The following is a 16,261-nucleotide window of genomic DNA, read 5'->3' on the forward strand; positions in this document are numbered from 1 at the left end:
ATTTGTTGCTACTCTCCCAACAAGCATTCTGTAGAGTCAACACAAGCAATAGACAAAATATTCTCAAATTTAAGAAGCTTAATGCTCGGAGTTCCGAAGACTATGTAACGCTTACTGTTTCAAGTGCTGAATTCAAATTTCCATACTAGTAGATTGATTGATTGATTTTGAGTTTTACGTCCCTTTCAGCAGCGAGGCTATATGAGACGTGGACCTACTGATTAACGTGGAATCCGAACCACATGAGCTCCCGCTGGGAATCGAACCCGGATCTCCCACGCCAAAGGCGCGTACGCTAACCGCTTAGCCAAGCAGGAGCTCCCGTACTAGTAGAAGTTTCAATGTTCAGTAAAGAAACCTGTATTTTCGAAAAAAATGTGCCTGGTGAAAGAAGTGCTCAGCAAATTCCCGTAATTGAACGCACAAATTATCGGAAGTGAACTTCAACAGTAAAGCCATTTATTTTACGCTGGAAGATGTTTATTTCATATAAGACATTTTGAAATATTTATTTATTTTATACAACATGAATTGTGTCTTTGTTTTAAATTAATAGACCCCTTTTGGTATTCGTATTTGGGGAACGTCAGTCAGGCTTTTGGATGACTTGATCTACATTTGTTCGTTTGTCTGTCAAGCTCCTTTATGGCTAAGCGGTTAGCGTACGCGTCTTCGACGTGGGCGATCCGGGTTCGATTCCCGGCGGAAGCTCATGTGGTCCGGATTACACGTTATTCAGTAGGTCCCGTCTCATAGCCTCGCTGCTGAAAGGGACGTTAAACACAAAATCAACTCAACTCGTTTGTCTGTCTCTGATATACACACTACAGGGTGCAACTATCGGTCTTTTAAGTTATAATTTTCAGAATACAAGCACGAGACACTCTTAAATTCCCGGTATAGAGTTTGGCGGCATACCAACGTAAAATTTCAAAATGGCGGCATTTTTTTTCAAAATAGCAAGTATCCACGCTACAAAGCACAATTTTCAGTCTTTTAAGTCAAAATTTTGACGGTGGAAGCACGAGATATGCTAAATTTGCTGTATAGATTTTCTTGGCGATCCAGTGTAAAATTTCAAATAGCGGCCACTTTTCCAAAACAGCAGTGAATAGAAAATTGTTGCAAGTTGTGACAATGACAATCTTGAAATATAAATCACATTTTAATACTTTTACTTCAAAGACATTGAAATATTTCGAAAAAAAAAAACCGATTAAACCCGAAAAACCCATATGGGCCCAGGTGGATTGGGCTTTTTCGAAAAAGTCCGTTTTTTTTTTTTTTTTTTTTCAAATCCTGATTCATAGGCATGTTGTTGCCAAGTCCCTAATAAACGATGTAAATGCCCAAAGACTACGTATATAGCACAATGCCCAAAAAACGACGTTGGAGGATGTCGGTTTTCGGACAAATCACTCTTTACCCCACCACTGGACGCTTTTTATTGTGCGAACAACCTTTGAAGCACACAATGTGGACTGTCTCCGCTAGACTGACAAACATGGTAGCGGCTCTGATATGGTCTGGGGCACTGTTCCATAGTATTTCGGCAACCCTCATTGTCACATTGCACGGTGGAGTCACAGGAACAGTGTCGAACTCTTGGCTAAGTCCGCCCAATGGTGCAAAATTTTATTTCTAGACAGGAATGCCATATTCCAGGATGATAGTATCACCATTATACCTCTGTTCAAGAGTAACTTTTAGAGAATGCTGGTGAGGCTGAGGCTTTGGGATATCTTCTATGGCCCACCCAGTCAGCAGACCTGAATATCATCGAGTCTCTATGGGCTGATTTAGAAAAAGTGATTCGGCATCGATTTCCGCCTCCTTTGTCTGTCCCTAAGCTGGATACTGTGGTAGCAAGAAAAATGGCTTCAAATTTCACTCACCAGTATTCAAGAATTATATCGGTCTATTTCATCCAGGATTCAAGCTGTATTTCGCGCTAAAAGTGGACAAACACAGTATTAATACAAGATGTTCCGACTTTAACAGGTGTTTCCATTATTTTGTCCAGCACTAGTAATAAATATGTAATACTTGAATGAAATTGTGTTTGTATGTATTGTTTCTGCAAGACACCAAATTTAATGTATGGTGATGCACTATATTGAAAGTTTCCACACTCGTAGAATCTCATACAAGTAGCCTGTTTGTTTGATATTTTGAGATGCAGTATCTGCAAAAAACTCAAAAATTTATAGTTTATAAAGTTTTAAAGTGGTGGATTTGTTATATATTGTTAAAAATCATATTCCCTTTATATACTAATTTCGTTATTGAAATAAACTTTCAGGCGAATCCATGTCAACATCCAATCGTGATTCTTCGAGATGTAAGGCAAAAGGATATGGAAGCATTGTTACGATTTATGTACAATGGGGAAGTACATATTGGTCAAGATCAGTTGGCAGACTTCCTTAAAACAGCTCAGACGCTGCAAGTCAGAGGACTGGCTGATGTACCTACCAAAGACAACCAAAAATCTTCATCTGTAAGTATATTGATCTTTTCAGTTTGTCATGAATTTGTTACTTCGTTAGGCTGCCTCGAAAGGGAAAAGAGTGTAGTGATAAATTCTTCGTATACGTTCTTTTAATAAAAAATAGTTTGATGCCTGTCATATTATAATTGTATCTAGTCTGTATTTAAATGCTGTCTTTGTAGTGAATACATTTGCAAGAAAGGAAGGACTATTGGATTATTAATACAACAGTCTTCTCGTGGGATGTTTGTTTGAAACTGCAATCATTGCAAGATATTATATATTTCAGCTCAGTGAAGATGAATATGATCTTTCCTAATAGTAAATGTATTTACCTGGATATAATTTGAACAGTAGGACAAATTTTAATTAGTAAATTAAACTTACTGTATTCTAGTGCACATTAATTGCACTGTTTCAGCAATCTCTGTTGCCCATTCATATTTTTTCCCAACTACGTTTCTTTTCATCCAGAATTTTTGCACCGTTATCTTCTCTCAATAGAAATTCAAAAAGTTGGAAAAGAAAATCTAGGCAATGATGTAGATGCGTGCTTTTTTTTTTTTTCTCGCAAACTCACTCTATTAGACCTTTGTCAGAGACTACGGTGCTGATCTCCCGCCTTTCTTGTCGCCATTCAACGTCACGAATACGTTGCAGGTCACATAACAGTATGTTCCCAACCTCTTGTAGAATACTCTTATGTGTTTATAGGTTCAACTTTTGCACTTGGCAGTATTATTTTATATACTTGTGTTGATGACAAGTTGAACTAATTCATAAGTTCTATTTTGTATTATTACTTTTTAACTAAGTATGTAACATAATATAGCCGCATTCTTTCGATAAGATCTTTATGCCAAAATTTTTATAATTTTTGTGTTTGAAACTGATATTTCTATGTTTTGCTTTCAGACCTCAGATTCCATGACATGGCCACAGTCAGTTCTTGGAAGCAGTCGAGAGCGTGAACGAGACCGAGACAGAGACAGAGATCGAGATCGAGAAAGAGAACGGGAAAAGGATCGAGACCGGGAGAGAGATCGAGAAAAAGAAAGAGAACAAGATGGCGTTGCCTCTCCCCCGCCACAAAAGCGTTCTCGGAACGAAGGATTTTCTCCATCTCCTTCTCCCAATCCTTCAGGAGAACAGGACCAGATGAATAGGGAATCTCTCCTTGGTCAAGCCTTAGAAGGGGGCACTCAGCATGCTGTCAACTCTCAGGTGCATGTACGTAATTCTCACGAGTTTTCAAAAATTTTAACATTGTCTTGAATGTCATTATGTTCTTGCAAAGGTTTAAGCACATTCTGCCGTAAGTAAGGCTCAAAAGCTTCGTTAAGGTTGAAGTAGAAAATTCACTTTCCGCTCGATGCAAAGGGAGAAATTAACATTAAAATGACTTACGTTACTTCTGTATGTATATTTGTAGTTGAGTTCCCAATTCTCACCACAAAAGTCGATACCAACGTAACCCACTTCTTAATATTCCTTTCTTTTTATCATTATGTATGCTGCTTGTCATTTCTTCTTCTTCTCTTTCGTAATAATAATATAGATAATTCTCGTAGAATGTTATGTGATTTTTCAGACCAACTTAATAAGATGTTAAAATATACTTCAGAGTAAAATTTTTATTATAATTGCAACTTGTGTTGGGTATTTATAATACACACATTATCATTGAGAGTTCCGGACATAGCAAAAACCGTATGACGCATTTGACTTTTTTTTTTTTTTTTTTTGGTAACTGTATAGGCGTTCACTATTAAATCTATTGTATCAAGAGCTGAAGGATATGTAATTGTTGGAGCGAGAGAAATTAATATTAATTCACTGGACTGTGATGTGGATAATTTTGTCAACAGACACATGTGTTCGTTGAAGCGGGACCACTTCAAGGAAAGTAAATTATAAATGAGAATAATAAAGTAGGATCAGAAATTAAATGTAGGCCGAAAGTAGGAAATTTGTGTTAATTATTAAGTTCAAACTGGTTCGTTTTCGAAGAACTTGAACCTTAGAATATATAAATCCTAATTATTCCTATTGTGCTGTAGGTTGCGAAACATATTCGTTTACGTTGAGGAAATAATCCATAGAAAGTATTTGAAAATAAAATCCTGAGACGAATACTCGAATCTAAGCGACCTGTTCTTATTCTAATGTGTGTCTCACGTTACTGGACTTCTTCTGTGGATGTTTGTAAAAATACAACTTTTCTTTCTAATAAACTCCTTCACATCTGTGCATAGCATGTTGTATGTGTGAGGTTTTAACATCGTTTTGAGTACTGAGAGGCTATGGAAACATTGACCTAACATCAGGTCTGAACCTCAGGTTCCTTCTGATTTCAGTTGAGGATGAGTGCGGGGTTAAAAAGTAAAGTAACACTAGTTTTCCTCCTTCTCTTCTTATGTTCTGTTAATGTTGTACATATGATTGTATTTTAGCTTTATTTATTTATTTATTTTTTAATTTTAATATAGTTATAAATAATGACTGAATTTAGTATTCCAAAAAATAAAGTAGATTAGTATTTGCTTTGTGGATAAGCGTACGTTTTGTCAATCAGCCCCCACCCTTTGCTATAAAGATTCCAATACTACAATTATCATGTTTCGAAACTAAGAAAAGTAGAGATTATAAAATGTAGTAAAGAAATTTCAAGTTTATTGTTCTCTTTTGTCCTCTTATTGTCAGGAATAAACAAGGAAAGACGATTAAAGGTCGTAAATGAAAATCGAAGCCCCGGAGTTTTAAAACACTAAAAAACTAGTTTATATTCAATCGATGAAATATGTCTTATCTGCTCCATTTGTCATGTGCGACTCTGTTCCTAATCAGAGTTGCCAAGCGTGATCTCTGCAAGTCTTTTGGATTTTCAAATTAATCTAGGGGTCTGCTCCAACTTTTATCCAACTGTCCAGTTTTCTTGTGTTTGAAATCGAGCGTATCGTTTGGCACAATGGTTTGTCAAATATATCAAACAGTTTGAAGGAAAGTGAGATAAATAAATAAACAGGGTTGTTCTGATTTATAGTGACGATTTCGAGATGCACCCATCTCAAAAGATTCCAAGACACCATCATTGATGTTGCCCTGTTTTGGACCCTGCATTCTGGCTATCATTTGGAATTGGAAGACGCTGGCACGTCCAGTCACAGCCACTGCTCTTCACAGATTTTTTTTTTTTTTTTTTTTTGACAAGGCCATCAACGGTGAGAAGTCTTCGCTGTCTGAGGGCCCGTTTCAGAAAATCGAGGCTCTATAGTCCATTGATGAGCATCCAAGATTCAGTTTAATACAGTTGAAGGAAATGGCGCGGGTACCAGTTTCTTCTATTTGTTGAAGTAAAAAGTCCGTCGAATGAGAGAGATGTCTATATATCGTGTTTCATACAGACGTATCGTGGTTCTTTACCTTTCATATAGACGAGGAAAGTCGTAGTAGTAAAGTGATGTTGAGATATTAGTCTGATAATGGAATTTACACACAGTATATTTTAACTTCCCATTGTAACAGAACAATCAACAATGAAATTTCGTGCAGAAACTTTCCCTACCATCATGATACCTCTTTGAAATTCTTTTGACACCACATTCTGTGCAAGCTGTACATTCATTTTGAGGTATACTTATGTCTCGTACAATGTGACAATCTGATGGGGATACTTGTGCGATACAATACTACTAAAATCAGCAATACATAGCTATACCAATGGGAAATATAGGGTTGTAAAAAATTTAGGGGGGAGGCCCCCTAATTGGTGGCCTAGTTTGGCATAAAGAAGCAAATGCGTGGATTACGTCAAAAGCCAATAAGCAATTGTCTCAGTTTCTTCTTACCACTACCGTGTGAAAAGAAAACTCGGCCCCGCTGTTGTATGAACATTGTTTCCAGTATAGTTCCCATTATTTCTTTCTCGTGGGCAGCTTCTTTCTCCGCATACCATACTTCAATCTCGTTCTTTAAAAAGTCACCCCTAGAAATTTGTCATCTTGAGTCCGAAACTCAGACGCCCATTCGTGAATATGGGCCTGAGTGTATACGTATATCATTTGAAGATGTAAATAGAAAACACTTAAACCAACTCCGGGGGCCTGTTTCTGAGTATGTATTTCGTTGTCAGATATCCAGATACTGAATGCAGGGGCGCAAACCTGTCTTCAACATTCGGGGAACGGGTAAGACCGTTCCCATTTTTTAAAACGATGTTCAAAATGTTTATGAAGTTGAAAAACAATGCTGTGGAGGATCGGAGTTGTCTTCAACATTTGGAGGAGGGCAGATTTGAGGGAGGAGGGCATATTTGAGGCTTACTCTGGGGGGAGGGGTGATGAAACTCATATTACGGTAGATGAATCTGATTTCTGAGGTGAACCTGTTGTATATTATATACCAGATGATGTAGATAAAATTGTGATACGTATCAAGTGTCGTGAACACATTCTGAAATCTGAATACATGCATATTTATAATTGATATGTTTCTATTTACGCATCCACAATGATCCACATTAAAATTTTAGGACACTTGTTTTGTAATAATATAAATAACTAGCAGCGTTCACCCCGCTTCGCTGCGGTCACCCCGGAACGCAATAAACTTTGTTACTTAGATAATTTTTACTTTTTCGCTTTCAAGTGATATGATAAAAACCATAGAAGATTGCAGTAAATCTTAACATTATATCGCCTGTCATTTATGTTAACCCGCCCCGCTTCGCTGCGGTCATCCCGGAAGTTTTCGCTTTCAAGTGATATGATAAAAACCATAGTAGATTGCAGTAAATGTTAACATTATATCGCCTGTCATTTATGTTAACCCGCCGAGTGACACGGTCATGCGGGTTGCATATAAATACGTTTATTTTTACCTATGATGAACTAACAAAGGATTTGTACGTTATGGACACTTGAATGGTCAATTATCTCAAGACACTGGTAATTAAAAATTAAAGTGATATGATAAAAACCATCTAGGGTCCAAATCCTAATAACCCCCCAAAAATAAAAGAAATTGGTTCAGCCGTATTAGCGTGATGAGGGAACAAAGGATTTGTGCGTTCTCTTTTATATATATAGATGACTTCCCCAAAACTATGAAAGAAAATCAACTATGTATGGCGCAACAATACTCTTATTTGAGCAAAATTATGATGATCACAATAGCATTATAGGAATCGTTACAGGAATTAAACAAATAGTTGAAAATAGGCTAACAATAATAAATGATAATGAAATATTAAAAAACACGATTCTTTTTATAAAATGAAACAAGTCAAGGAAAACAATTTCATCCCACTTTCCTTTATGGCATTCGGATACAAATCATCACAATTTCAAATCGGGTGGAGGGGATATGTCCCCCTCATCTCCTCGGGATATGTGCTAATGACTGAAGGGCGCAAGCAATCTTTGCGAGGGGCGAGAATGCTGGCTCTCTTGCTCTACCAGATCGGTGACCGTGATTCTACAGAATGCTTTATATTTATGTTTATGTGTGTGAGCTCCCTCAAAGAGTTTCTGGCCACGCCACTGGACATACTATGTATTTATGATGAAGATTAATAGTTTGCCTTTAATTACGATTACAATTACGATGCATTTAATTACGATTAAAGAATAACTATTTTTATACTATTATTTACATAACCGACATGCTTCAAAAAGGCATTGACCTAGCCATTTCTGTTTTGTTTTCTTTCCTTGACGTTAGCGCTCGTATGTTCTGTACAGAAACTATAGCTTAGTTCAAAATAGATAGAGTTGGAAATACTTCAAGATATGCCAGCGTATATCTAAAGCAAAATGTAGAGTTGCAAGGGGTGAAGGGGGTTAAGAAAACAAGTAGTTGCGCATGCGCACTCCACGAAAGCAGACGAAAACCTCGTTCCTCGCAGTAGGCCTGGATGCCCAAGGAACATAGCATACGACAAGAGGAAAGATAGAAAATGTGCATCTGAGTGACGCACATGCGTAGGTTCCGCTTATCAAAGTAAGGCGAGAGAGCACATCCAGAAGATCGCAGTGGAAATAATTGTGATAATTACAAGCAAACAATTTATATACAATAAAATACGTATTTTTTCTTATTAATAGGGGATGCCGGGCATACCGGCGTTCCCTTACGCTACGCCGCTGGAAATTAGGACCACTAGACCTAGAAACTATGTCCAGAAATATTGTGGCACACGGACATATAACTATTGCAAATTAAGGGAATCTAATTGGCGAAACAGTGATTATATCGCCGTCGAGTTTGGTGGAAGCCAAAGCTTTACAGCTGTGCAGCATGGTGTAGCTACTGTCGATAGTTAATGTAAATTGTCCAGAGGTACAGTTCCCGCTTTATTCCAGTAAAGTTGCTTTTATATATTTTAATATTCTAATTCTTTTGTATATTCTGCGTTGTAACGTGCTGCAGTACTTTAAACATATTGCATTATAATTAGCATTTATGTGTATTTGAACTGCGATCCCGTAAATAATCGTGGGCTTTACTGGTATAAACTATTCTGGTTGCATATAACTACTAAAACAAGTTAATTTATACTTACCTTGTACCTTTCTTTGTTTGATATTTCTTGAAGGAATTTAAAGTGATTTGAAACGCATTAAAACTGTATATAGCATATTCGAAACCCTTCAAACGTTTCACGAAATTTCACAGACCAACGACATATGAAGTGTTCATTCATCACACTCGGCAAAAAATAACACTTTTTTTTTTTTTTTGTCTAGATCTGAGCCGGCTGTTCTAAACTCATTTCCAGTCTCTTTCGAGTTCGTGTGTCCTATGAATTACTCAAATTTCAGTTTCTGTTACGGTCCAATTACTACAAATAAAAGTAACAAAACATAGTTTAGTATTTGTATCGATGGTAGGGAATGAAGAAGAAATGACAATCAGTTCTCTTCATTCAATGAGATGCAAAGGTTCTTTCACAACGATTTGTTTTATGTTTGAACGAAAAACGTGCAGTAGTATCACAGTAAAATCTATTCTAAAGAAAGGGTTATGAAAGTATATAAGATCTTGTCGACCTCATTATCCATATTAATTTCTTTGATTGAAAAACGAAAAATTTAATTAAAAAATAATCTAGATAATAGTAATAATAATAGAAATCCACGAATGGGTTTGTACTGCTAGATGCCTTGTATCCATTCTATCTCTGGATAGTAGTACTTTGAAGCTGAACTCCTTAGTGCATTAATGTTTGATCATTGCATTGATTGCAGAATAAAGGACAGTCAGATTCGTCCCTTCAGGCACAATCAACCGGTGACGACAGCAGTACTGATGATACGGCGACTTCGGAGAAATGTCCAGTTTCTGATCTAGTGAAGTCTGAACCTGCTGACTATGGAGACGATCCAGGAACTCCGAACATTGAGATCGGACCATCTGATACTCCTAGAGCACATTCGTTTCCTGCAGCGTTACTAGGACTTCAAGGTAAGTATACTAATAACTTCTATCATGTTACAAGCCCGGCATCGGCCAGCACCGTACTTTCGACAGATTGAAGCTCATACAGTTTTTAGTGTCGAAGCTCATAAATTTTTCCCCATCATGTATCCATCCCCTCAAATTTTAGAAAGATCAAAAGTAATTGCTGAAACTTTGAAATATGTACCCATGGACCAAGGTAGCCCTGCAAAATTTTAGGAAGTGTTTTTAGGATCTCTTGTACCACTTAAATACCGGAAGGGGTGTGTTTGCCTCTAGAGCTTCAAATACTACTAGTGAGCAATATAATTGAAAGAATATGGCGTAGAATTCTCTACTGCATTGAAGCTGTCCCGATCAGTAAACGCAAATTCCTCCTCGGACAGTTAGAAAGCTTTTGTGCAAAAGACAGTCGTTTGTTGCAAAACATTCGGGTTTAAAATCTATATCAGATATAAATCAAGTGCTTTAAGGATCCTTGAGTGGAAGAAATTTCTGATTTCTCAGGAAGTGACACTTCATCATTATCTTTTCAGACAGAAATATGTAGTGTCAAGCGCCAGTCGGAAAAAAAAAATGTTATTGAAACTTAAAAACGCGCGTAGTTCATTAAAAACCATTTATGCTGTCAGTGGCAGAAATTATTCTGTACGAATTGTCATAATTGTAATAAAATTCTGTCATTCGCAAGTGCAATCTTTTTGTGTTTGTATTCGTTATAATTGCCAGCTATGATTAAAGCACAACAATTTCTTTGTAGATTTTGATATTCCAAGGAGTTTAAGGATATTCCGAGAGGTGTATTCAAATTTGACTTAATAGGTTGTAGAAATCGTTTTAAAATACAAAAAGGGATTCACTCTCTTCTAGTGTGACTGATTCTGTAATTCACAGTGGAAAAAACAAATACCCTTTCCAGAAGTTAAACTGGTCCGTTTCTTTTATTATAGATGGTTTTACTGGTAACATGTAACTGACCTCATCACTGACACATGACCATTTCATTTAACTTGAGTGATTGCACTTGTCGGGTATATGGAAATAACTCGTCAAGATGTGTCAAAGCAAAAATGAGAGAATAGCAAAAGGGGCCATTGTGTAGACTGCCGACAAGTTTCTCGTCTTCTATTTAAGGAAAGTCATTTTTAAACCCGACAGAAATTGCTGCTATCCTTAAATTAAGGTCCGTCCAATCTTTTTCCGAAAGAACATTGCAAAGGGAATTTCATGTAATGGAGATTCGGAGTCAAGTTCCACGAAAGAGGCAATTTTTCACTGTGACACATAATTGGATTGGGACTCAAACCAGGGATCTTCGGTATACCGTGCCAATGCGTTAACCACCATGCTACGTAATCCGCTCTCAGAACTGCCATACACTCTCTTACTCTTGAAGTCGGTGTTGTTTCACTCACACCACATGGTTTGTAGCACAACTTCCCTATGTGCTTTGACAACCCAATGTCCATATTCAAAACAACTTTGACGGTTGTATTATTATTATTATATTAACGAAAGGAGAAAACAACCAACTTTTAACACACCCAGACTGTGTATGGCTGTTCTGAGAGCGGACTGAGTAGCGTAGTGGTTAACGCATCGGCACGATACGTCGAACCTGCCGGGTTCGAGTCCCGGTCCACTCATGCACTTTTTTCACTCTTTGTGTATCATTGAATTCCCACCTGTACAGGAGTTAGTGTGTTAAATGTTGCTTGTTTCCTCTTTTCGTGAATATAACAGGAGAAATTCGGTTTTCGTTGAATTTTCGACTCTCGTCAAAGACAGATTAAAAGTTAACGAACTATTTTATGGGTAAAAAAAAACGATAGAAGTCGTACCAGTAAGTAAATTTAAGGCGCTTTTCTGAGTGCTTCATAGCTACTTTTATATTTTATTATTATTTTAATGATAAACGTTATTGCTTGATCAGTATCAAAACAGATCACACTGAAAGCATATTTCCTTATTGAGCTTGTTAAATCAATAACTTCATCAGCTTCTTTCGAAATATTCATTAATGTAGGATGTGTAACTGTTGAACATAAAAATATAATAACATTAGGTATTTTAAAATTGTCGGTGCGCTTTTGTTTTACAGATGGGCAGTTAAACTGAAATTCTAATGAAAGTGTATTGACTTGTTGTTTTGAAAAATGACTGCCTTCATCTCTAGAATCATCTTATTAATACAGACAATTTAGAGAGAGGTAAATGGCTTAAGCGTTCTTGAACAAAATTGTTAATTTGAGTGTAATGTAATTGTGATTCTTCACTGAGACGGTAATTGATTTACCTCTAAATAGAATTACCTTGAGGAAGTACTGGTAATAAAGCTTTAGTAACGTAGACTTATAAGTGTAATCATTAGATATTTTCTTGTATACCAACCAGTTTTTGTTAGATAGTTTTTTTTTAATTATACTTGGCTGAAATTTATAGTGAGCTATATGTTTGCTGTTGATTATCCAACTTCATTAAAAATAGGAATAATGAAAAGAAGGATACATAGAATCTCTGAGTTCCCGTTGACAGCGTCATTTTTAGCACAGGATTATAGGCTTAGAAGAGCGATGTGCAATTCTTTATAGCATTATTGGCTTATTCGAGGAAACATATGAGGAACATGTGTTTGTTTTTTGACTATGCTAAGAACGGGTGCGATTTATCTTTACAAGATTTTATCATACAGTGAGTTCAGAGTAATCACGCTAGAGGTGTTAACTGTACAGAAAAGAGTAAATTGATATTGTACGAGTAATGACAACCCATTCTCCAATTGGAAATAAATAGATATGTTAAAAATGCTGAAAACGTCTGTAATTAGTAATAATAGAACAGGAGAGGATGTTATAACAAACAAAATCAGTAAAGATGAGAATTGAAATATACTATGAAGTTACTATTAATTAAATTAACACATTTTCAGCTAAATAGGAACGAATGCAATTGCTGTAGAAACATATACTGAGTGTTTACTGTTTTATTGTTCCCTGAGGGTGCTAATGAAGTAACTAGCGAAACAGTTGTCGGGAAGTATAAATGAAGCACGGTTACATTCAAAAATACATAAATGTTGTAGAAATGAATGTACACGTTCTTCATGAAACTATAAACAAATTGATTTGGTGTACGTTTGTAAAGTAATTACTTAAAAACAGCCGTGAAGTTCTGGACACAAGTCTTAAGACCTCCCCCCCCCCCCCAAAAAAAAAAAGGATAATTCGAAAAGTAGTCGCCGTTGTAATGTGCTAATAGTTGACGGAGAACCACCGTTGTTACATTACGCAATCTGTGATTCAGTAAGCTTCCAGCTGTGATAGTGAGAGCATCGTACTTCTGCAGTGGTAGTTGTAACGTCACAAAATGTGTACTGCCATACAAAATTAAGCAAAATGCGAGGTAGTCAGGGTGATAAGATTTATTTAGAGAAAGAAGAAGAGAGAGAAAAAACTGTCAACTGTAGACATTCATCGTTATTTGTGTGCTGTATGCGGTCCAAACATTAGAGTGAATGTGTTATGCGTTATGCCATAAACGAGATTTCAAAGAAGAAAGAACAAACATTCATGATGAGCCGAGTAGTAACCCTTCTTTAGCTAATGATGATCTCGTCAAAAAAATTGACGAAGTTTGTGAGGACCGTTGATTCACAATCTGAGAACTTTATGAACAATCTTCTACTGTTTTGCACGAGATAGTCACCGGAAAATTAGACTGCTAGAAGTTCTGTACTTGGTGGGTACCGAAAATTCTAACAGATTCACAAAACCAATCAAATGAATTCTGCCTTCGACTTTCTTGGTACTAATTTTTGAACAAAATAGTGACTGGTGACGCGACTTGGTAGCGTATGAAACAAAACAACAGTCAATCGAATGGGGTCATACCACTTCTCCAAATAAGAGAGAAAAACCCATCAAACTTTGTCAGGGAGGAAGGTTGTGGCCACCGTGTTTTGGAAGCTAAGGGAAGAGATGCCAAGGAAAGAGATGTCCAAACTCCTGAGCACGCGCTTATCTAGATTCGGGCTCAATTATTGAGCGCAAGCCCGAACCTCAATGAGGTTAGTGATTGCGAACCCGATGCAGAATTGTCATCTGTGGTCGAAATGGCTCATTTTCAGCTTGAGTCTTATTTTGGCGAATGGAACAGTCATAAGGAGTTAGTAAAGTTAAGTATGAAGAACATAAAGACTTGCGTGTAAAGGAAGATGTGGAGATTTTTGTGTGTATGTGAATCGTGGTAGACTCGTGGATCACCAAAGATTCATGTAAGAAATAGAAGCAGCATGCAGGGTGTGTATCGGTCACGAAAGTCACGAAAAAGTCACGAAATTTAGCTTTTGGGTCACGATTTTTTTTTAAAATGTACAAATGTAAGTACAGATTTCAAAATTTTGTTCTATAAAACGTCAAAATTCACTACCAAAAATGTCTATGGTCGGCTTTAGACGCTACCAAATCGCAAGCAAAGTACGTTTCTATAGCATGGATGAAAAGTCGGGCTAATTCGCACTCAAATTTGCTCTTGAAAATGTTAGGAAATTTTATGATTTGATGAAGAAAAGGTCACGAAAAAGTCACGAAATTTCATTTTGGAATTTTAGTAGACACCCTGAGCATGTCATATGACATATTGTGTGACCTGGCGGTAGTTGTTGTAACGTAAAAACATTTTGATTCATTAATTCAGATAGAATGCGTAGTTATTTGCAAATTCATAACATTAGCGCATTTACAGGTATACCCATAGCTGAATAGTAGAAAGGGGCAGCACCTCGTGAGAGGACATAATGAAATTGTGAGTTCAGCATCGTTAAAAAATGTGGATCCCTTTTTAATACCTTGCTAAGTTGAATATTAAACAAAGTTAACAAGAATTAGAATTGAAGTTCCCATAATTTTATGTAATTGTACGTTTTACTTTGTTTTAAACAAACTATACTTCTCGTTGTCACAAACTTATGCACATTCTCAGTTATTTTTTTTTGTAATACTCAACTTCATCTATGCCTTGGTAAAAGCTAATGAACTCTGGGTGGAACATTTATCTTTATCAGTCACCACATGTAGATTTAAAACCATGAAACGTCTATTGCTAAGAATTCCCTGACAGCATTTATAATAGCCGCAGTCATAACATTGATAGTGTCTTCAAGACATAGAAAAAGACTGACCATTAGTTTACATGTCTTGTTGGGAAGAAGTAGGAGGTTATATGTAAAAAAAAAAGAAAAAGAATGAGGGAAGGCAAGTATTTGGAAGAGACTGTTGTTTACTTCAGAGAAGTTGATAGGCAGCATAAACATAGGTTAGGATGTTCTCAACTTGTATAGTGGTATTGTTGAATATTAGGTTCGCATATGTTACTCTACTTACATTATGTTTTTTAATATTAAAAATAACTATATGATTATTTTGCATGGTTTTCTATAAACATCATTAATGTAAGTATACAAATATTAACAGCAAATAATGAACTATAATCTTCAGGGTTTGCTACGTGATATGAGAAGAGCAGAATACATTTCAGCTCCACAGAAAATGAAACTGTTCATATTGATTTCAGTAACAGAAAACATCTACAGGTATATTGATCTACCGTTCTCTAAACTTTTGTAAGAGTGAAAGTAACAACGGACGTAAGGTGAATGTGGACAGAAAGTGACTTTCTTGGGTGAAAATTTCTAATACCAGCTCACGAGTTTGTAGCATGTAGTTTTCGTAGGTGTAAAGGAAGATGCCAGCAATCAATAAACAAAGCTTAATCGCGAAGAATATCAACTCAGTACTGCGTGGTTTGCATAATAATTGCAACTCCTATTTTCTCTTTTCTTGTCGAATTTCCAAAAACCCTTCCTTACATATAAATTACAGAACCTATGCATTGTCTAAATTTCAGTGTCTATCTTAGACGATTTGACCTGGTCTTTGGTCAATCAATCACTCAGGACTTCTTTTATATAGAGAGATGCTTAGAATAAATGCTTTTGTTTGATTCCTCTGTATGACAAGGATTGATCCCATGTGATGAGATGAATTTGCTTTAGATAATCGTAAGTGGCAGTAGTGAAATGAAATGAAATTTCAGTTTTACGTCCAACGGTTATGTCCTTCGTGCTAAAGAAGACGGATAATTATTGAAAATGAACTATGGTGAAATTCAATTTTTTGTAGTCCTACCGGGAATCGAATCTGGGACCATATATACTAAAGGCAGGATGAGTGTTTTGGTACGATTTTCTGCATAACAACTCGTGCGATTTTGTTCATATTCTATAAATAAATAATTCATTAACCTGGCATAACT

At 36.4% G+C, this 16,261-nt stretch overlaps 1 protein-coding gene across 7 annotated transcripts in view; it reads left to right on the forward strand.

The window, feature by feature from the left end:
- The window catches only part of ab (BTB/POZ-zinc finger protein abrupt), a 122,776-nt gene that overhangs the window by 19,828 nt on the left and 86,687 nt on the right, over positions 1–16,261 (forward strand). For 6 of the 7 annotated variants that reach the window (XM_081744626.1, XM_081744618.1, XM_081744637.1 and 3 more), the window contains 3 exons: positions 2,303–2,500; positions 3,407–3,721; positions 9,739–9,955. In XM_081744626.1, coding sequence (XP_081600752.1) covers positions 2,303–2,500; positions 3,407–3,721; positions 9,739–9,955 — 730 coding nt within the window. The remainder of the gene's footprint in view (positions 1–2,302; positions 2,501–3,406; positions 3,722–9,738; positions 9,956–16,261) is intronic. The other variant, XM_081744668.1, reaches the window with a different exon arrangement.

The sequence above is a fragment of the Thermobia domestica genome, chromosome 2, assembly GCF_964235325.1.
Source record: "Thermobia domestica chromosome 2, izTheDome1.hap1.1, whole genome shotgun sequence".
Classification (NCBI taxonomy): Eukaryota; Metazoa; Arthropoda; class Insecta; order Zygentoma; family Lepismatidae; genus Thermobia; species Thermobia domestica.